General features: G+C 40.4%; 3 protein-coding genes across 3 annotated transcripts; 2 read left to right on the forward strand and 1 right to left on the reverse strand.

Moving 5' to 3' along the window:
- The first annotated feature begins 87 nt into the window (after nt 1–87).
- Nucleotides 88–7,802, forward strand: LOC122766928 (transmembrane protein 266-like). The gene is made up of 8 exons (XM_044022226.1): nt 88–166; nt 2,393–2,466; nt 3,308–3,364; nt 3,494–3,632; nt 4,260–4,375; nt 4,860–5,052; nt 5,985–6,047; nt 6,125–7,802. Exons 1-8 carry the CDS (start codon nt 88–90, stop codon nt 6,766–6,768), a joined length of 1,365 nt encoding a protein of 454 aa, XP_043878161.1. The 3' UTR covers nt 6,769–7,802.
- Nucleotides 7,803–7,815: 13 nt separating this feature from the next.
- On the reverse strand, nt 7,816–14,577 carry etfa (electron transfer flavoprotein subunit alpha). Its single transcript, XM_044026924.1, has 12 exons — nt 14,447–14,577; nt 12,792–12,941; nt 12,523–12,604; nt 12,150–12,232; nt 11,879–11,978; nt 11,682–11,792; nt 11,483–11,584; nt 10,960–11,028; nt 10,797–10,879; nt 9,826–9,891; nt 9,304–9,384; nt 7,816–8,230 (listed from the first exon to the last, which is right to left on the reverse strand). The coding sequence occupies exons 1-12, from the start codon at nt 14,483–14,485 to the stop codon at nt 8,195–8,197; spliced, it is 1,002 nt and encodes a 333-aa protein (XP_043882859.1). The 5' UTR covers nt 14,486–14,577; the 3' UTR covers nt 7,816–8,194.
- A 1,216-nt stretch (nt 14,578–15,793) lies between these two features.
- Nucleotides 15,794–19,857, forward strand: LOC122770049 (insulin gene enhancer protein isl-2a-like). The gene is made up of 6 exons (XM_044027015.1): nt 15,794–16,038; nt 16,558–16,747; nt 17,049–17,311; nt 17,692–17,978; nt 18,573–18,740; nt 19,209–19,857. Exons 1-6 carry the CDS (start codon nt 15,981–15,983, stop codon nt 19,323–19,325), a joined length of 1,083 nt encoding a protein of 360 aa, XP_043882950.1. The 5' UTR covers nt 15,794–15,980; the 3' UTR covers nt 19,326–19,857.
- The last annotated feature ends 1,117 nt before the right edge of the window (nt 19,858–20,974 follow it).

The raw sequence follows: 20,974 nt of genomic DNA on the forward strand, positions 1-20,974 counted from the left end.
CACATCACACCAGTGCTGAGCTCGTTACACTGGCTCCCTATTTCTACATTTAGAATAGAATTATAAATTCAGTCATGTCTCAAAGAGATGATTATTCCTTACTACACAAATGGACCACTCCGCTATGAAAATGGAGGCCTGCTTGTGCTTCCCAGAGAACCTAAGAGTAGAATGGGAGTGTGGAACCAGACACTCACACATTTGAAGTTCAACTTAAAACTTTCCTTTTTAGTAAAGCTTATAGTTAGGGCTGGTTCAAGTGAACTCTGATCCATCACTGAAGTTAGGTTGCTGGGGGAACAGCCATTATGCATCTCTCTCTCTCTCTCCTTCCCTCTTCCCCTTCTCAGCACTTACACTCCATCATGGCAATAACTTTGTTTTCTCTACCTCCCCCTAGTTGGTGCCCTTCCTCTCTGTCCCCTCTCTTTCTGTTTTTGTTCCCTCGTTCCAAAGCTTCAACGCCGCAGCTCAAATACTACAGCTATACCTATCATTGTATGCATGTCACACCACTGGAACGAGATAATGAAGATGGTAATCGTTATTAAAGATATTTGTGTTATTCAGCCTCTACTGCTTTACTGTTCCACATGCTTCACTGTCAAAAACCAACCAACAAACTCACCCACACATGCCAAATAGCCACAAAAATAATAGCACTCCCCACTCCCCAACCTCTCACAGCAAAACCTCAGAGCCATCACTCGCATCACAAACACAACATCACAAGACACCGCCCACCCACAACACTGCTACTTCACAACCTTTCCCTCCGGACGCATGCAGGTACTAAACAAAACAAAAAGTGAGTAAAACCATATGCAGACAACTGTTTTTTCACCAATTTTTAATAAATGTTGTAATGTGTTCTAAATGTGGCAGACCTGAACAGACTATAATAAAATTCTGCTGGTCTCTATCGCTCCTTTCCATTCTTCTTTTCACCTCTCCTTCACTAACCCCCTCCTTTCTCTCTTCTCCCAACCTCCTACCCCAACCTGTCTAGGCAGATCGTCACACACTCTGAGTCTGGTTGTGTCAGAGATTACTTCCTGTTAAAAGGGAGTTTGTTCTCTCCACTGTTGCCAAGTGCATGCTCATTGTGTTCCTATTAGGTTTCTCTGTAATAAGTATAAAGCCAAATAAAATGAAATTGAATGAAAGTGCTGTCAAATATACTACATAACAAGGTTACCGTTAATTATAAGAGGTACAGGCAAAATGTAAAAGAGTTTTGAATTAAAGCTGAAATGGACAACGTTGGGAGTTACACTTAACTGCTTAACCAACTTAACACTGTTACTGTGTGAAACTGACAGTCGATGTTGTTTCCTTAACTCACAAACCTTATCTCTATTTCATTTTAACAGTATTGTAACCAGGATGATGCAAGCCTTCTGTAATTAATATGATCTTGTTTTTTAAAAAGAAAATACCACAACAACCGTAACCATAAGGATGGGAACGCACCTAATATTGTTACCATGACAACAAAGGTCCACTGCAAATGCAGCTGGTACAGTCCAAGTCCAGTTATGATCACTGAAGCCGGGAAACTTTATTACTGTGAATCCGAGGTAATGCGCTTTATTATTATTTCCACATTCATTGTCCCTCCTCTTTGTAAAAAGGAAAGAAGGCAGGGGACGATGTCACTAGTATCAATATCATCAATAGATCACTCGGTTTGCACCTGTTCTGAACAATGGTACCTGCTCCTTTGCATAACAACTGGGTGCATTATTGATGCTGCAGTGGAAAAGTGGAAAAGCTCAGTTATACCCACAACACTTCCATTGACTTTTTTCTCACATTTTGGACGACATACTAACCATTGACTTTTTTGTCATATTTTGGACGAAATACTAACCTATGACTTCTTTGTCACATTTCAGACGATATACTAACCTATGACTTCTTTGTCATATTTTGGACGACATACTAAACTATGACTTTTTTTTTTCATATTTGGACGACATACCAATGATTGCCTTTTTTGTCAAATTTTTGACATCTTACTAAAATCTGACTTTTTTGTCATGTTTTGGATGTCTTACTAAAAGACAATCAGAGATGGCAGACTTCACTCCATTCACGCAACAAGCCCTTGTCGGCCTCCTTTGGTCATATTGGGGTCAAGTAATTAGATATTGGATTGAAGTAATTAGAGATGTGCTGCATCGTGTAAATTGACCTCTGCTGCCTCCCACTGGCTGTACTTCACACCACACTTTAGGTGATGTGTGTCTCAGACTACCATCACAGCATTTGCTGACATTATACACAAAGCGTGCCTCACGATATTCTGCCATATCAACACCTTTGTACAGCATCTGTCTTTTTCTGTGACATAAATGAACTAACCAGTGAATCTGTTTCATCCCCACAGTTAATAATGCATTCCAGTTTGCCAGCATCATCCACTGGATCAGCCTGGCTATCCTGTCCATCTTCTTCACCGAGGTGAGTCTAACAGATGATGCAGTTGCCGTTCCGTTAATGCTACTTGTGCATTATTGTGAAATATGCCGTACAACAGGCTCTCATTATTACACTTTTGACCCTGTTGATTTTCTTTAGTGAAGGTGAACTTATACACAGCTCCAATGAGATCAGTATTGTTTTGGGGGGGAATAGCATAATAAACTGTATACTGCTGTGTGAATGTTGGCACGGTTGGTACTCCTCGGGTTATTCCATTGATCCACAACAAAAATACTCAGATGCAGATGAAGCTGTTCTGTGCCACTAGTTTTAAATTATTTTGGAGCCTCAGGTGTGCTGTATTGATTACCATTTTCTTTTCTGCCAGCCACATTTGTCGGCGTTCGTTGCCAGCACTTGGTTCAAAACACCGCTAACTTTTTTTCTCCCATCTTCACTTGTCAATAAAAGCAAGTTCTCTGTGTTAAATTGAAACAGTGGAAACGGCAATGGGCTGGCAACCTTGACTGTCTGAAATGAGAATGGGGGTTAGGGAATAGCAGCAGAGCAACCGAGAGAAAGGGAGACAGTTGTTTGCCCTCTGCAGCCCCTGCTGAGTCAGCATGAGGAACCAAATGTGGTGTCTGTAATACAACACATATCTTACCATCTGTGTTGTGTTTGAATTCGGTGTCATTGATTAATTACCAGTGAGGGACAAAAGAGATCTGAATCACAACTGCAAATGGCATTTATTCCCCTCTGCTCCCCTGCCTCCATCCTCCAGTGTCTCCTGGTTTTAAAATGCCCTTGTTTTATTCAATCTTGCCTTGAGAGTAACGTGCTCTGTCTCCATCTTTATCCCCCTGGTCTGGATCAGACTGTGTTCAGGATCGTGGTGCTGGGGATATGGGATTACATCGAGAACAAAGTAGAGGTAAGCTCCCATGGGTCCCATTAGTCCTGACTCTCACTGCAGTGTCATTCACTCAATGTCATACCTCGATGAGGGAACAGTGCAAGCTGCAGACACACCGGTAATCTGGTACGTGTGCATTTTGCTCAGGTGTTTGATGGAGCTGTCATCGTCCTCTCTCTGGCCCCCATGGTGGCCTCCACTGTGGCCAACGGCCCCAGCAGCCCCTGGGATGCTATTGGTCTCATCATCACACTGCGCATCTGGAGGGTGAAGAGGATCATTGATGGTGAGGGTGGGAGGGGCCGCTGTCCCCTGTGTCCTGTCCTTTACTGTCAGGTCACAGAGATGGATACTGCAGTCCGCTCTTTGTGGTACTTTGTGGTCTTGAGCTTGATTCAAGCTCATTAAGGAACAAAAGTAGGACAATATGTGTTGTAATAAACCTGTGGATTTCACACAATAGCTTCAACTTGATTTGTTTTAAAGCACAGGTGCACATTTAAGAAAACATATTATTCACTGTAAGAAAATAAAAATGCCTATGTAGCATCGTTGCTCCCCCTGGTGTTTATTTTTCAGTATAACACAGCGCCTCTGCAGAAGCTGCCCCAAATATGTTGACACATTAAAACACCAGCTAGTACACCACTGCAAAATAGTGACTTCATCCTTTCAAAGAGACTTTCAGCTAAAACTGAACCACAGCAATGCCACTGTGTTCACCCGGTGTTACAGTATGTTAGTATCACACCTAGTTATATGGATAACTGTGTGTGGAATAACCTAGAAGATCCACTCGGTGATCTCTATAAATGAGTCAGTGTAGTATTTATTTCAAAGGAGAATAAAACAACTACAAGACTGAATGTGTGTTTTGCGACTGAACTGACAATATCACGTCCTGTCTTTCTAGCCTATGTGCTGCAAGTGAAGGTGGAGATGGAGCTGGAGATCCAACAGTACGAGAAGGCCAAGGCCGTGAGGGATGAACAGCTCGACCGTCTCACTCAGATCTGTCAGGAACAGGCAGTATGTCCTTTCATCTCTCACATAAGTTAACAAAAAAATCTGAATTCAACCAACAGAGGGCAGCAGAGGGCAAAACAAGCTCTATTATCCACTCATGCAGTCTTAAAATAATGTGAACCAGATCAGTCCCTCCTATCATTATCACAAGATAAACTATTTTTCCAACAGTCGTATGGCGGATCAGATACTCATCACTGCACATTAACATCAACTGACAACTTCAAAATGTCAGAAATTTCAAATTCAACTCTATTTCTTACTTTACATTGGTGGAAAAAACAAGTGTTTTATGGTGTGTTGTTTGCCATAAGCACACTTGACAGCCAGCTATGACACCCTGAATGCAAATAAAATGTTTTAACATAAGTGGATGATCTATGAGGTCAAATAAACAGTTTGAGATTAATTATCTTTAAGTATTTCCAACTGAATAACATAAAGGAAAACATCACTTAGTCTCCCATTGTCTCCTCTTTGCTTTAAGTTTGAAATCAGGCAGCTGAGGGCCCACCTGGCCCAGCAGGACCTGGATCTCGTGGCAGAACGTGAAGCGGCGATGCAGATCCACCATATGTGGGGTAAACAAAGCAGCACTTTCCAGGAAGTGGATGGACTGTCACCTCGAGTCTCAGAGCATCACGGTCCTACTAAAGCTCGAGAGCCTGGGGGGCCTGCAGGTAAATGTCTGCAGCAGCAGTATTGTCTTTCAAAGAGATCCTGGCTGTGTTTTTAATCATAATCCAAGTCCACATTCACACGAGTTATTGGTTAAATGGAAAAAAAGGTTCACCGTGTTGCTCGGCAAGTGGTGATGTTGACTGGAAAGTTTTAGTTTTTAAAAAAGCATATTTATCCTCTGCAGAAACTTTTAAAACTGTTTAAAAAAAACATATTAAAAACAAATCTCGAGCTGCTATTTCGACATTTTCTGGCGATGCAAAACAGTCAAAATCAGTCATCTTATCTTGTGCCACATCTCGATAGAGACCATAAACCTTTCACACAGTGACAGGTCATAACTTACAGGATTAACAGCAGCAAAATGCTGTCAGGGCTCAGACCAGTGAGGCTTTTCCTTTATCAGAGCTATATATCATAATACGACCTGTCATCTATCTGAGCCACAGGTCTTCCAGCCACACATCCTTTAATGTAGGGCCGCTTCTCCTGTGCTCATGTGGCACAGATCACCTGGAGACGACTTCCATCGCGCTTCAGACCCAAACAGTGGGTGCAATCACTGAATATAATATAATAATATTAAATTCACTCATTTCAGATTTGATGAAAGGTGATCTCAAAAAGGAAAATACATCTATTGGTAGATATTAATGGTGATCTATACAAGGATCAGCAAGTTTTAAAACAACTGTTAACCTTGCGAGATAGGGGCGTGTATTGTGTTTTCAAAATTGTGTTTTCAAAATTGTAATCATTTATAGGAAGAGTGTTTTTTTGGGTGGTTTGCCGCTTAAAATGTGTGTACACTCCCTGCGCCTCATACAAAATTTTGTATGTAGGATTTTGCAATATAGGTGAAGTTGTGGCGCACTGCAACTAAATATCTCTCAACTCACCCTTACTTACACACAATATTTCTCTTCTTCAGATCTCCATGGCCAAGATGACATGAACAACTACATTAGCCAGTACTACAGTGAGCCAAGCAGTGGTGAGCATCAACAGGATTCATTTCTTGCATCACAACATTCAAAAAGGCCTCTTACACTACACATGTTGTTCTTACAGATATGGGGATCCCAGACCCTGCCCGCATCATCACCACTGCAGCCATAGACGTGCACCTGCCAAACAACCCTAGCCAGCTTCCCTCCACTTTGGTGAGTGCCGACGCGGTGCCGTCCAGCCATTTTCAGAGAACAGGCAGCTTGGTCAGTGAGGCCTCCACCACCACAGTGTCCCGCACCAGCTTTAGTGCCCGCCAGCACAGCTTTAGCAGCCATACGCTCGGCTCCACCACAGACTGCAGCTCCACAGTGCGGGAAGCCTCCACCTCCACCTCCACAAACTACAGCGACCAACGCTGCTACCCTCCACCCTACAGCAGCCCTCTGGCCCTGGGCACTCAGCTACGAGGGAGTCCCAGCGCCGTGGTGCAGGAGCTGCTCTCCTCTCTGTCTGAGAACTCCTGTCTCACACAGAAGGGGCTGGACCCTGTCAACCTGAAGCCGCCCAGCCCAGCAGGCTCCACCAAAACCAGCCCCGAGCTGGAGCACAGGGTCAATATCTACAATAAGAGGAACCAGGACAGCCGAGTGGGGCTCCACTCTAAGCCACTCATCCATCTGCAGGGCAACGAGCCTCTCCTGGAGGAGAAGTACAGGATGATGGAGCCAGTAGACGCTCCAGTCAACCGTCTGTCCGAGACATAGGACTGTCCGACATGTGGAGTGCTCTTAGGTCAACAGCAAAAATGTATGCTTTACTTAACTACCATGCTGTGTCACGAGTCAGTGGCACACAAACTGTACATCTGTCATCCTCTTTGTACTATTGGGAGCATAGTGGATGAACTTACCACAGCAGCACACACAGGGCACAGAGGACAGAAGGAGGCAGACTTGTTATCAGGAACCACCTTTCAGGAATTGAAACTCACAAAAAAAACAAAAAAAAAACACTTGAGTTTTATGATAAAAGTTTTACCAAAAGAAACCAGCAACAGAAAATCTGGCTTTTGATATGTAGATTTCCTCTCATACATGATTTGGAGATGCTGGACTGATCCACTGGAGAGCTACAAACTGTGGTCAGTTACTCTGAGCTTCAAGGCGTGGAGTTATTACAAGTGCAGGTGTGTGAGCTGTTTAGTTCTTCAGTCGAGTGTCTCCAAACTCACCACGAACAGTCCTCCTTGTTGGACTGCTGCAGGGTACATCAGATCAGTCTCAACGTCTTTCTAATCTTTGTCTTTCTATATTATCAGTGTTGACATTTTTATCGAAATTATATAAGTGGGAGGAGCGCAAAAATCTTTTGACTGGAGTTTTCTATCCAGGTGCCATGATTGGAAACTGACCCAACCCCGCCGGGTCAGCGTTTACGTGAATCTTGAAAACCACAGCATGTCCCTCACAAAACCAAAACAATAAAAAAGAGCTACCTGCATATGATAGATTTCGTATCATTCGGGTCTTAAGTATTACCTTTTTATGAATTCTGAGGCTATGTAAATATTTCAGGTTGGGTTTGACGATGTCACATTTAAAATGAAGAGGGACTAGCACTAAAACACCAAGTTGGAAAAAGAAAATTATAAAGCATGAAACCTTCAAGATTTGCCTTTTAAATATTGCAAACTAACCTAGTTCATTGTACTGTCAACAGGCTTTTTTTTATCTTGACCATGGAAGGAGGGCATTATAAAATGAACCCAATAAAAGGAACAATGTGGCAAAAATGACAATGATAGTTATTAGTTGTGGATTTAATGGTTTTATTTCAAGAGCACCTCAATAATTACATCCTCTTGGGTTACATGAACAGCTCCATCTTGCAGCCAACTACTGTACGTGAGAGTCACAAGTCTGAACACAAGGTAAGCTTTTCCCAAAGATGTCTTTTGCTGTACCTTGATATAAAATACAAGTTACAACCCTGGCGTGCTACAGGAGGCACAAAGGTAAGTACAAAGGTATTCATCGACGATTAATGCTTGTACACTATTCATAAAAACTGGCATTTATTTCAATTGTGAGAGCCTTCTGCTGTCCACAAGATGGTGACGTAATTACTTCTCCACACGGGCTCTCACAGGTCGCTCTTACCGACATGCAGTGGAGCTTCACAAGGTTTCTCTCACTTGCCCAAAGATTCAATCATCTCGGGAACAGCCTGAAAGGGAAAACGTACTGAATTAAAAAAAAACTTAATCCACATCTTACACCGGCATTATGGCAGGATCAAACTGCGGGACTTTGTGAAAGCCTACGTCCAGCAAATACTTCCAAGGCTTTACATGTGGCCCGCCATGTATGATTTTAATCCCCAGCACTCCAAGTATATCATATAATAAAGATTTATGAGTGTATTACAGAAACAGTCAAGCATGCTGGTGCTGCTCACAGTATAAATGGCTGAGATTTATCCAGACCGTAGCAAACATTTATTTTAGAGTTGGGAGGCGTCTAGACCATTAACAAACACGCCAGTGTTGCACAGTGAAGAATAAAAGAAATCAAAGCCAAAAAGCATTTTGTGGTAAACAAGAGAACGAGGTTCTTTAAATGGCTCTTCTTGTAAGGGAAGATACTTTGCAGCTGAATCATCAGTCACTGCCCAGGCTGATCTAAGGTATCAACTGTCCTTTTGAAGAACAAGCCCATTCATTTTAATCAGCTATCTGAGGAGTGATCACATGTAAGGTGATCTCACCCAGTGGGTCACAACTCTACTGCCACTAGCTATGATTGCTAATCACTTCCACAGAGTTTGTCAGGACACCTGTGCGGCTCATGCTCTGCTGTGGGGCTGAATAAAACATGACGGACAGGACATGAAAATATAACCGACTAGCATTTAGCAAGCGGCACTGAAATCCTGCTCCGAATGTGCCGACACTCCTGGCTCTGCTCATACAAGCAAACTGCAAAGTGTGTGAAAGGCCACACGAGTTAAAGCAGAATATTAACTTTTTATTATATCTAATGAGATGTTAATGAATGCTAAGCAGCAAGTTCCTTTAATTAAATCAAGGGCTTAATAATTCAACACAAGAATTGTTCCATAAGGTGGAACAAGTCGGTGTGCAACATTTGTCAGCGAGAAAGCAATTTCGTATTCCGACAGTTGCTTTCGACTGTGCGCAGTCAAAACATGTATTAAAAGTCCAGACATAAGTACACAAGAGTGGTGTTTCCGCCTCACTGCTTGGCATAACTGCAGCATTATCAGTCCCAGATGCTCACCTTGAAAAGATCAGCTACCAAGCCATAGTCAGCCACCTGGAAAATGGGAGCCTCGGGGTCTTTGTTGATAGCAACAATAGTCTGAGTATAAGAAGAAAAAACAACATGTTTAGCATTAACATTAAATACCAGCCTAAAGCGCATCAACATTTTTTTTTATTTTTGGCTTCAGTCTAACGTTGGCTCTGCACAGTTTGTAATTTCTGCCACTAGGGGTCTCTCTCAATCAAACCAATAAGAAAAGACCTAGATGGATGACACTGGGAAGGAGGGTGGGATCCTGAGCTAAAACACTGCAGCAGAAGAAGATCCATTAGCTTCAGGCTTAAAAATGTTGCATATTATATCAGGTAATCTAAATTTGTACTTCACGCAGTGCTAACTTCTTTATGGTAGATGAACTGTTTTAACAAATGTTGCCTAATTTCTGCCTCAAAAGAGCTGAGGCCACTCAATTTAATTAGTTTTTATTAAATCTACTATTGTATAGGACAGGGGATTCCTTGGCTACATTTACATTACCTTGCTGTCTTTCATTCCTGCCAAGTGTTGAATGGCTCCAGAGATACCGACAGCAATGTACAGCTCCTGTGGACATGAAGAGAAAACAACCAGACAAGTTTTTCTTCCTTGTTGACGTGAAGTGTAATAGCAGGGTTTTCTGACTGATGGTACAATGAACACTGTTATGTAAACTATCAGAGAATGCTGGGACAGTGTGTGTGTGTGTGTGTGTGAAAATGATGAAAACTGCTGGGAAAACCACCTCCAGTGAGAATTTCAGTGAGTATTTTAATTCGTCGGTGCAGCAGAGCAAATATGATAAGTCTGTCTTAAAGGTCCAGGAAACGTAATAGTGTAATAACAGGTATTTATCACAGAAAAATATATATTTGTACTTTTATAAATTGCACTTTAATAAGCAGAGAGTAAATACTATCTTACATGCATTCAACTAAATATACAATGCAAAAACTTATTTCACTCAATTTACTAAATTGGTGGGGTGGGAATAAACAAACAAAAAATTGAAACTTCTACAGGCCTGTCATAACATTTTGAAAATCCAGTTTGGACGGTCTGCCCTGGTCTGAGACTCTGACCAGACATCAATGCACTCTCTGCCTTAATGGAACAGCTAAATCATTTAGCGCACTAAATGTGCCATCAAGAGCATTTTGCAGGGCCTAATGTGTGGATAATCACAGCTGAGATAACCCTGCTGAATCACATAATGGAAACTTAACCTTTTTAAAAGGGCAGTGCAGACATCCTGATGATACGAGACTGCAAGTATGCCAACAGCTAACAGCCATTTATCCCGTGCAGTCGGTTTATAAAGACTGATGACTGAGTTCAAAAGGTTCCTGCCTTTAAACATATTTACATTGGCAGCAAGTCACATTTTAAATGATAAATGTCCTTCCTGTTACTTTCAGATGTGTAATCCCCACCACACCACCACCACCCCAACAAAAAAAGGATTAACTTACCGGTGCTACAATTTTGCCAGTCTGTCCAACCTGCATGTCGTTTGGGACATAACCAGCATCCACAGCAGCTCTGGATGCACCAACTGGAAATGAGAATATTTTGCCATTTAAAAACAGCCTTGATAAAAAGAATGATCATTTAGAGCATAAAAAGGCTTTTCACCTGCAGCGTTCAGTTTGTCAGCAAGGTCATAAAGCAGCTTGAAGTTGTCACCACTCTTCAGGCCTCTTCCTGGGGGGAGAAATATATAGTTTCAGAACATGTGGAAAAAATGAACAAGAACACACTGATGTTCCATCACCAGACTCCGGGTCAACAAAAAGTGATAATAAAGCCGAGTTTGACTGAGCTGATACCATAAAAGGACATGACAATAGTGGTGTGGCAGTGACTGGACGACGCACCATTACGGCGATTCAATGGGACCAAAATCTCATATCCCATCAGAGACCTTTACATGATGCATATGTTAGTCATCACTGCTTACACATACATTTTCTCCACAGAGTAAATTTGGGGCAGTTTTCATGATTATTTATCATTAAGTGCACTACTGGCAACAATTCCAACAATTTACTACTCCTGTGAAAATGCAGAAATGTGTTCAAAATCTATAATATTGGGCAAAAAAAGCAACCCTCTGATTATGTTATGGTCCCACAGTTTATACATAACTTTTCCTTACCTCCTGACACTACAACTTTAGCACTTGTCAGCTCTGGACGGTCACTCTTTGACAAAGACTGCTCCAGCCACTCAGAAACTCCAGCGGGTGAAGTACCAGCCACTGCCGATCAAAGATCAATACGTTATATTTATATATATGTCAAGTTATAATATCATAAAACATTCTGAGCTTTTAATGAATCAGTAAGCTATTTTACCGTCTTCTGATGTGGCACTCCCTCCTTCTGTGGAAGCTGCCTCAAAGGAAGTCCCCCTGACAGTGAAGACCTTGACTGGTTCATTACATTTCACAGTGCTGAGAGCATTTCCTATAAAACAAGGTTTTATTTAAAATCTCTAAATAGGTACAAAATAATCATCAGATCAAATGTATTTACCATGATTACAAGCTTACCTGCATAAATGGTTCTGACAAAAGTGTCTGGAGACTTGATCTCGATAATATCTGAAATTGGCGCTACATCCAACTTGGCAGCTACTCTTGGAAGCAAGTTCTGCAAACAAGAAGTTGAAGAAGCCGACAAATATTAACAGCTCATACTTGTGTATTTTAAGTGGAAGGAGCAGAAAGTATTTGGACTCTGAGGAAATGGTGCAGGCATAACAAAAAAAACTAATGTACTGCAAAAGTGATTATACAAGCACTGCTGCTGTGTGTGATTTACCTTTCCAAAGGCTGATGCACCGGCACAGATGTGGGTGAAAGTGAATTGTTTCTGTGTTGCCAAGATAAGTGAAGTCAACTCCTCTGAGGAAAAATGTTATAAGCAGTTGTTTATTTATCAAGCACAAACTGCAGATGAGAATGTGCCAATTCTAGCAAACATTGCCATACAAGCAGGGAAATCAATTAAAATACAAACCCACCCACCCCTTCAGTTACTACTGCCAAGATCCCCCTCATGTAAGAATATGTGGGGCTGTGTAAATATGAAGCAGGGTTTTGCTTAAATAAAGACATGTAAAGATCACTAAGCTTTCCTCTGTGCAAAAAGTTTAAATAAACATGAAGCTCTAAGAATCGTTGGTGTTACATACCTGGTAGGGCACCTTTATAGGACTCATGTTGAGCCACCAGAACCTTCTTCACACCCTGTACTTTGCTAATTTGCTCTGCAACCTGAAAACACACAAAGACAATTGAGATTTCTTGGTTTCCTGGTGATTTTCTATCGTTTTATCTCTCAAATACACGTCGGTTTTACAGTTATTTTAATTTTTTACTCTCTTTTGTCTAACATCATAATGTTGAAGCATAATTAATATAAAATTATTGTCACAAACAACATGCAAAAAAATTAACTTACCTTTGCACAGTTTGTTCCCGCAACCAGACAAGACACCTCTCCACCCAGTTTACTGGCAGCAGTGATGGCGTTCAGTGTAATAGGCGTCAGGTTGTCATTGTTGTGCTCTGCAACCACCAAGGTGCTTTGAAACCTTTGCAGGAAACCAGTCTGCCAGAGAAAATATCAACATTTAGGAAACAACACACAGATCGAGTAGTGCTGCCTTTTGAATGGCTTGCCTCTAAGTGAGTTTACAGGATTGCTTACAGCATTCAAAGTTAATAAACTTGGAGAAGATTTGAGCTGGGAAGCATTTAAAACTTTAAGTCATCTTGATGTTTTGTTACAAGGCAGTAAATGACTACTACTACTGGGCAATAAGGCCAAAACATACAACAATTTAACTATTTGAACACAGAATCAGGTTTCAAATCAGTTAATATCAATAATTATTGCAATAAAATATCAGATGGTTAAAAAATGTGTTTGGTCCTCAGTATATATATATATTCATGGAAACAGTTAACTGTAGTTTCAACCTTCCAACAAACATTTCTGAGGCAAAACATTCATAGTAATTAGCAAAAGCAAGTGTTGTGTCTGAACATTTGTTTTAAACTGTGAACATTATTTCAATATATATTCAAAACTGATACTAAATAACATTGTCTCACAATATAATGTTATTGTTGCCCAGCCCTACAAAGACACATTCATGTTACAACTACTGATCTTTTCATAAATGTTCACTCATTTCCAGACCAGACCAGTATTTTCCTGACTTCCTCCCAATCTGAAGCCCCTCTTTCAAAGGTTGTTCACCAGCCTGTTATTCCCAAGTGCATCAGTTAATGGGGGTGTTAACAACAAATAGGTGCTAACCAACTATTTTAAAAACATAATCATAATTGTTCATCCTATGAAGAAAGAAAACATCAACAACATGAATCAGCTGAAATGTTGTTGTTGCGTTGTATTTAAATGTTTACAATCAGTGTTTTAATGTTAATGCTCCACTGTTGGTATGCATTTACTTTTACTTATATCGGCTCAAGTGCACATCAATTAAAAGTATTTTATAAATGAACTTGGGAATAAAGGCAGGCTGGTGTGTAAACAGCTGCATATCAGACTCAAAAGTAAGTCAGGTTAATACCAGCCTCATCTGGAAATGACTGACCATGGTTAGTAATAAAAAGGTCATTCAGATAAGAGTAGGGAAAACTGAGAAAACAAAAAACATACCTCATCCTATACTTGTGTTCTATCATATATTCCTATCTTGTGTCTTATGAGACAATGTGTGTTTTTAAAAACTGGTCTTTCGTAACTGACATTTAGAGGTTTCATAACCCCCTTCGGCTAGGCATGCTAATAGCAATCAGAATTTGCTAATGTGTAATGTATTCTAGTTATATCGCGACGATTGAGTAAAACACACTCAGAATAAGCCAGGCTATCCTGTCTCTTACATACTAATTCAAAACAGGAGCAGGACATGGACATGGACAGGACATACGTTTGAAAAGCAGCTAGATGACAGCGACAGACACGTACATGTCTATGGCTAGCAGCTGCAACAAGCGAGCTAACTGACTAACTGGTCAGCAAAAACAGACACATAATGAAGTATACGTACAGTATATTACAAAGTTATAATGTCTCGCACTTACCAAACGTTTCAGACTCGTTTTGTTCAAAGCTCTGTTCATGTTGGGTTCGTGTGTCTGGTCTGCAAACAATGCTGCTGCTGCTGCTAAAGACACACAACTGTGCCAAAGGTCACCTGACGTGTGCGCTCTTCTCGCGAGACAAAGCGTGGATAGCGTGATAAATTAGGATCACCCTGGTCTGTGGATGATTTATATCAATATCCACTGATTCTAGACATCCAATGACGTTGAATAGCAAAATAGTTCCATAGTATATCAACTTATAAATAATTTAATGTAAAAAATATTAAAACTTGACATATCTGTTGTCTCTATTTAGTTTATTTCCCTCCTGCTATCTACTATCCAATTGTTTCCACAGTTTCATTAACAGTGAGTGGGCTACACATTGTTATTAAATAAGAATACGTTTATTAAAATTATATTACTATTATTATTATAATGATAAGAACGATAACAACAACAACACTAATAATAATAATAATAATATAATAATAATAATAATAATATAATTTATTCTTTATTCTTCATTCTACAAATCTATGTATTATGACCCGAATATCAGAGAAACTTGAAACATCCTTGATAGCTATAGGACACTTCATCCAGTAGAGGGCGCTCCACTGCGAGAATGCAGTATGAGCTCACAGGAGTCGCAGCCTACAGAAAACAGAACACGTTTAATTTACGATTAACAACCAGATTTTACCAGAATAATAATGACAACAATAACACTAACGATATGTGATAATAATAAAAATATGGCAATAATTATAGATAATTAAATAACCAGTTTATTAAACCTTTTTTTTAATTTCCACACCTAATATTTTTTATGTTTGAAAAAAACCCACTGCAATAAAACAAATCTAGAATCTAGAATAAGCATAATAATGAATAATTAAATACAATGAAGTAGAGAGAAATACAAGCCTGGGCCTATTCTTTTCTCTTTTTTGTTTTGGTTAGTGATTGTGTGTGAAAATAATCTGTGTAAACGTGTATATATTTTTTTCTTTCTGTCAGTTGCATAATCACATAAATCGTGCTTTGTTGTTTACAATGTATAAAATAAATGCATATCATAACATATCATGATTTGATAAAACTTTTTTTTAAATATTGTGGCATATCAAAACAAATAAAAATAAGACTCTCTTCATGTCACTGCAGTTTAAAAATAAGTACAGCGAGTTAAAAGGGGACAAACTGTGGAGGAAGAAATAAAGATAAAAAGAAACTGCACTCACAGCCAAGCAAAAAAAAAAAGGGTCCTGCAGGCAGGAGAGGATTTGCATGACACCCTCTCTTCTTGGACTCAGAGAGGTCCAGGTTTATAGACGTCACTGGTCGAGGATCTTTGTTTTCTCTCCACCTCTCTCTCGGTGGAGGAATACAAGTTTATCATCCAGCCAGGGACGGGACTGGTCTCCTCTGCTCTGCCGCTCTCTCTTCCTCCTCCTCTTCCTCCTCCTCCTCCTCTTCCTTCTCCTTCTTCTTCATCTGTCGACTTGCACTGGGCCGTTTCTCCTGTATGGTGGATATACTGCTCAACACTTCTTTCTTGGATGATATGGGGGATCATTCAAAAAGTAAGACAAGCCTGTTTTTTTTTTGTACCTTTATATGAACATTCACAGTGTTTATTATGTGAGGTCGTTTTCTTCCTGTTTGTTCTTTAACCGGCGTCTTGAACCCGATTCATTTCAAAGTTTGCAGAATAAAACTCAAGCAAAAAAGGACGTGGCCATGCAGCAGCCTCTAATCCCGAGAGTATATATCTGTACAATGTGTACATTTACTTTGCTGTTGTAGTTTAAAGTGCCGCCTGTCACTGGACACATTTCATGTCCCGTGTCCTTATCATGATTATTCAGTCATTTTCGTGGAATTATGACACTGTGTATTTGTTGTGATACGCGCGCAACTATTTCTCAACTTGAGGTGAAAGGGTGAAGGAGGTTTAACGGGGATGTCACGGGGATTAAAAATATTGTGTGCACACATACACATACGCACACACACATAGGCACACACACTGTGTTGCGTTAATGCATCGTCCCCCCCACTCACTCACTCACCCACTCACACTCACTCACTCACTCTCGCAGAGAAGTCGGGAATCGCAATGTGTGTGGGCTGTGGAAGTCAGATACACGACCAGTACATCCTGAGAGTGTCCCCGGACCTGGAGTGGCACGCAGCCTGTCTCAAGTGCGCAGAGTGCAGCCAGTACCTGGACGAGACCTGCACGTGCTTCGTCCGAGACGGAAAGACGTACTGTAAACGAGATTATGCGAGGTAGGACCTCAACACGTGAGCTCAAACATGTTCTTGTTTACTCTCCTAAATTTTAGAGGCAACACATAGTGCGCTTCATTGATAAGTTATTAATGAAACACTGTGTAACACTGTCATTTCATTTATATGTTAAAAGCGCACTGAAGTGCAAATAAAAGTGCGCAAGAATGTGCACCAGGCCTATTTTTTTAATAATTATTAAATCCTTCTGTTTATTTTAAATGTCCAAACCAGCGTTAATACAAATTCTAACTCTCTAACGAGGGCAGTAATGCACATGGAACAACGTGCGTAATTCCAGGTTATTTGGCATCAAATGTGCAAAGTGCAACATGGGCTTCTGCAGCAGCGACCTGGTGATGAGAGCCCGGGACCACGTCTACCACATGGAGTGTTTTCGGTGCTCGGTGTGCAGTCGACACCTCCTGCCCGGAGACGAGTTCTCCCTGCGGGACGACGAACTGCTGTGCCGGGCGGATCACGGTCTGCTGGAGGAGCGGGCCTCCGCAGGGAGTCCACTCAGCCCGGGGAACATACACAGCAGCAGACCGCTGCACATCTCTGGTATATACTGACTTATTATAATTATAACAATAATAATGTGTGTTTTTTAAATGTTTTGTTGTTATTATTATTATATTAAGTAATATAATATAAATATTAATAATAATTTAGTTTTTAGTGCATGTATACGCCTGAGCAGAACATCATTTTTATATCTGGTGGTATATCTATGAAGCTTGAAGTTTTTCTCTAAACCTAATTATTGACATATGACTTTAACCTATACTATACTATACTATACTATACTATACTATACTATACTATACTATGCTATATAATACTATAACATTTATTGTAGGCCTGTTTAGGGCCTCGGTGAGTATATATTTAAGTTTATTATAATATATATGTAAAATATTCACGTTTTCCTTCTTCTCCAGAGCCGATTTCAGTGCGACACCCTCCTCATCACCGGAACCACGGCCACAAGCAGACGGAGAAGCCCACGCGTGTCCGGACGGTGCTGAACGAGAAGCAGCTCCACACCCTGCGGACCTGCTACAACGCCAACCCGAGACCGGACGCTCTGATGAAGGAACAGCTGGTGGAGATGACCGGCCTGAGCCCGCGGGTGATCCGCGTCTGGTTTCAGAACAAGCGCTGCAAAGACAAGAAGAAGACCATCCTGATGAAGCAACTGCAGCAGCAGCAACACAGCGACAAGACAGTGAGTGTGATTTATTATTATTATTATTATTATTAGCATTATTATTATTATTGTTATAATTCTGATGATTATTGTGATAATTATGATTATGTTTATTATTAGTATTATTTTTATAATAACAATCACATCGCAAAATTGATCTTTTGGACACATAGGTCAACAGCCTGAATAAGCTCATATCCAAATAATCACTGTTGTGTTTGTGATAAGATAAAGATATTGAGGACCATCTCTACCACATGGCAACACTGAATGTAATAAGATTTTCGAAATAAAAATGAAATTGCTTAAGAAGTCACTGTGAGATAAAAGAAAAATAATAAAATAAAATAAAGACATACAATCTTCTAATCTCCACTCTTTCAGATTATTTCCATTCATGTAGACATCAGAATATGGTTTTACAAATCAGGAAATGATTAGTCAAATAAAATTGCTTTATCATTTATTATTATCTAATCATTTTTCTTTTGAGACACCAAATAGAAGACAGTTTACGCAGAATTACAGCTGCAACTGCACAGATTATTAATGATTTAATAATCTTTTCATTTAAAAGTGATAAGTGTGTTAATCCCTTTTGCTCCTGTATAGAACCTGCAGGGAATGACAGGCACTCCTCTGGTGGCCGGGAGCCCCATCCGACACGACAACACGGTGCAGGGGAATCCAGTGGAGGTGCAAACATACCAGCCTCCGTGGAAAAGCCTCAGCGACTTCGCCCTGCAGAGCGACCTGGACCAGCCCGCCTTCCAACAGCTGGTGAGGAGGACTACATTCAGTATATATAATAACAACAACAACAACAACACCAACAATAACGATAATAATAATAATAATAACGATAATAATAATAATAATGATAATAATAAACATAAACGCATACATTAAGGAAAATAGTGACCTATCCTTAAAAAAGACGCAACAAGAGAGTAAGAAAAAAATTTGTTAAATATGCTTTTATTTATTATGAATACAGTCTATATTGATGATTTAATCAAAACGTTATTTATTTTGATGATAATAATAATAATAACAATAATAATGATGATAATAAAAGTGGCCTTCACCCAGTTAAAATTAATTAATCTGACACAGTAATCCCAACTGCATTGGATTGATCTGGATTTCTTTTATTTTTAAGTGCAAAGAAATATTTTTCGAGTCTTTTTGGGGATTTAAGAAAAATGAAATGACAGACTGTTATTTTGGTGTCTGTGTCTGTGACAGGTGTCTTTCTCCGAGTCTGGCTCTCTGGGAAACTCGTCCGGCAGCGACGTGACCTCTCTGTCGTCGCAGTTACCGGACACACCGAACAGTATGGTGCCGAGTCCCGTGGACACGTGATGAGGTCACAGATGGATCACACCAAACCATCCTTTTCCCCACGCGTGTCCTCTGCAGCTGAGAGGCGCAAAGACCTCAGTGACATCCAATCAAAGGGGGGAAAAAAAACTAAAAACATTTAAGGACCAGGGTGGATTATGTCAGAGGATGCATTCAGGTCCAAACTGGAGGTTTTCAAACTCTTGCTTTACATCCGCCTTGCTCAAGGACACGTGGGCAGGACACAGCTGTGTGACAGTGGGACACTTTTTACCACCATTTTACCACAATGCCATTGGGCGAAGTGGACACATGACGTGGGGATTATTGTGGGATTCAAACACGATGCGCGTGTTCTGGACGTCGTACAGTATGTTTATCAGGAAAATAGAAACTGTGTATATGAGCATGTTTGTTTGTTTTTTTTAAAGTTTCAATGTCGACTCTTGTAAATTAACGAAGCAGATGATGAGATGCGCATTGGTCGCATTCTCTCCCGAAAATAAGTTATTATTATTTATTATGAGGACAGACATACTATCTGATCAATAAATAAATTTAAAGAAAATCACGGTTCTAACGGATTATTGCATGTAAAAAAACATCCGTTGCCTTGAGGGAGTTTTAAAACAGCCTGCAAAATAAATCAGTGTTCAGGTGAAATGTGCTGCTTGCAAACATTTAATATAATGTAAGGTTGAAGCTGGAGGTGTACAATACAGTTTAATCATTTACTGAATATAAATTCATTAATTAATATAGGCCCACAAAGAGGAGGAGTCAGATACTGAATAATTCACTGTTACCTTTTGTTCAGTTGCTCTTAAGCTGCAAAACCCACTCATTGAAACATTTATTTAAACCCTTTATCTGCACCAAGTGGATCAGTGACGGATGACTGACAAGATATTAGTAACCATTTACCCTGCGGGTCAAAGGTCACAGGATGAGAAACAATAGGCTCAGGCCCTTTTCAGTTCATCCCCTCGTGTGATTACCACAAGCCCATTATTCTTATTATTGTAGCCTCTGACTGGTCTCGTACGGTCCGAACAAATTTACAGCCTGTTTTGGTTCCTATTAGAGTGAGAAAATGATAAGACTGATGTTACCTAAACAAATGTCCTAATGCCATACGAACCCGAGGCCCACAGTCACAAGTCTAGACAGAGGACAGGCAGAGGCGACCCCCTTATCTGCAGCTGGCATCACCTGCAAAGGATACACAGAGTGGACCCACAACAAGAGCAAGAAAAAAGAGCAGCCACGCTGCAGCGCAGAGGAGACGCATCCTGAAGTTTATTTTCATTCCAGTAGAAATCCTGAATGGCAAATAGCCCCTGGACAAGAGAGCACACGGGTCAAGCCGGGACTGACACTCTACACCTCAACAATTTGTTGGGGAGGATCGGCTTCTATCAGTGAAGCAAAAGGAGTCTCGCTGAAATCAAAATCCTGTTCAGTCTTGAAGACATGCCGACGTGCTAAATCTTTAAAGCGTGGACAAGAGGCAAAACGCTGTGGCATCAAGATATTCATGAAGACAATTACTAAAAAAAAAAACCCCAGATTAGACAGTGCTGTCTAATAAACAAGTGACTCCAAGGCTTCACAGTAAATGAATTAACCTAGATAAACACAGAGTACTTGGCTCAAGTTTGAACAGAGAT

Source organism: Solea senegalensis, linkage group LG1, assembly GCF_019176455.1.
Source record: "Solea senegalensis isolate Sse05_10M linkage group LG1, IFAPA_SoseM_1, whole genome shotgun sequence".
In the NCBI taxonomy this organism is placed as follows: Eukaryota; Metazoa; Chordata; class Actinopteri; order Pleuronectiformes; family Soleidae; genus Solea; species Solea senegalensis.

Bases quoted from the DNA above. Each gene is read 5' to 3' on its own strand.
- LOC122766928 (XM_044022226.1), top strand. From the start codon at position 88: ATGATTATTCCTTACTACACAAATGGACCACTCCGCTATGAAAATGGA. The intron at 3,365-3,493 runs GTAAGCTCCCAT...CATTTTGCTCAG, and splicing joins ACATCGAGAACAAAGTAGAG to GTGTTTGATGGAGCTGTCAT. The intron at 4,376-4,859 runs GTATGTCCTTTC...CTTTGCTTTAAG, and splicing joins AGATCTGTCAGGAACAGGCA to TTTGAAATCAGGCAGCTGAG.
- etfa (XM_044026924.1), bottom strand. From the start codon at position 14,485: ATGAACAGAGCTTTGAACAAAACGAGTCTGAAACGTTTG. The intron at 11,979-12,149 runs GTAAATCACACA...TCTTGTTTGCAG, and splicing joins GTGCATCAGCCTTTGGAAAG to AACTTGCTTCCAAGAGTAGC. The intron at 10,880-10,959 runs GTGAAAAGCCTT...TCTCATTTCCAG, and splicing joins TGACAAACTGAACGCTGCAG to TTGGTGCATCCAGAGCTGCT.
- LOC122770049 (XM_044027015.1), top strand. From the start codon at position 15,981: ATGGTGGATATACTGCTCAACACTTCTTTCTTGGATGATATGGGGGAT. The intron at 16,748-17,048 runs GTAGGACCTCAA...GCGTAATTCCAG, and splicing joins TGTAAACGAGATTATGCGAG to GTTATTTGGCATCAAATGTG. The intron at 17,979-18,572 runs GTGAGTGTGATT...GCTCCTGTATAG, and splicing joins AGCAACACAGCGACAAGACA to AACCTGCAGGGAATGACAGG.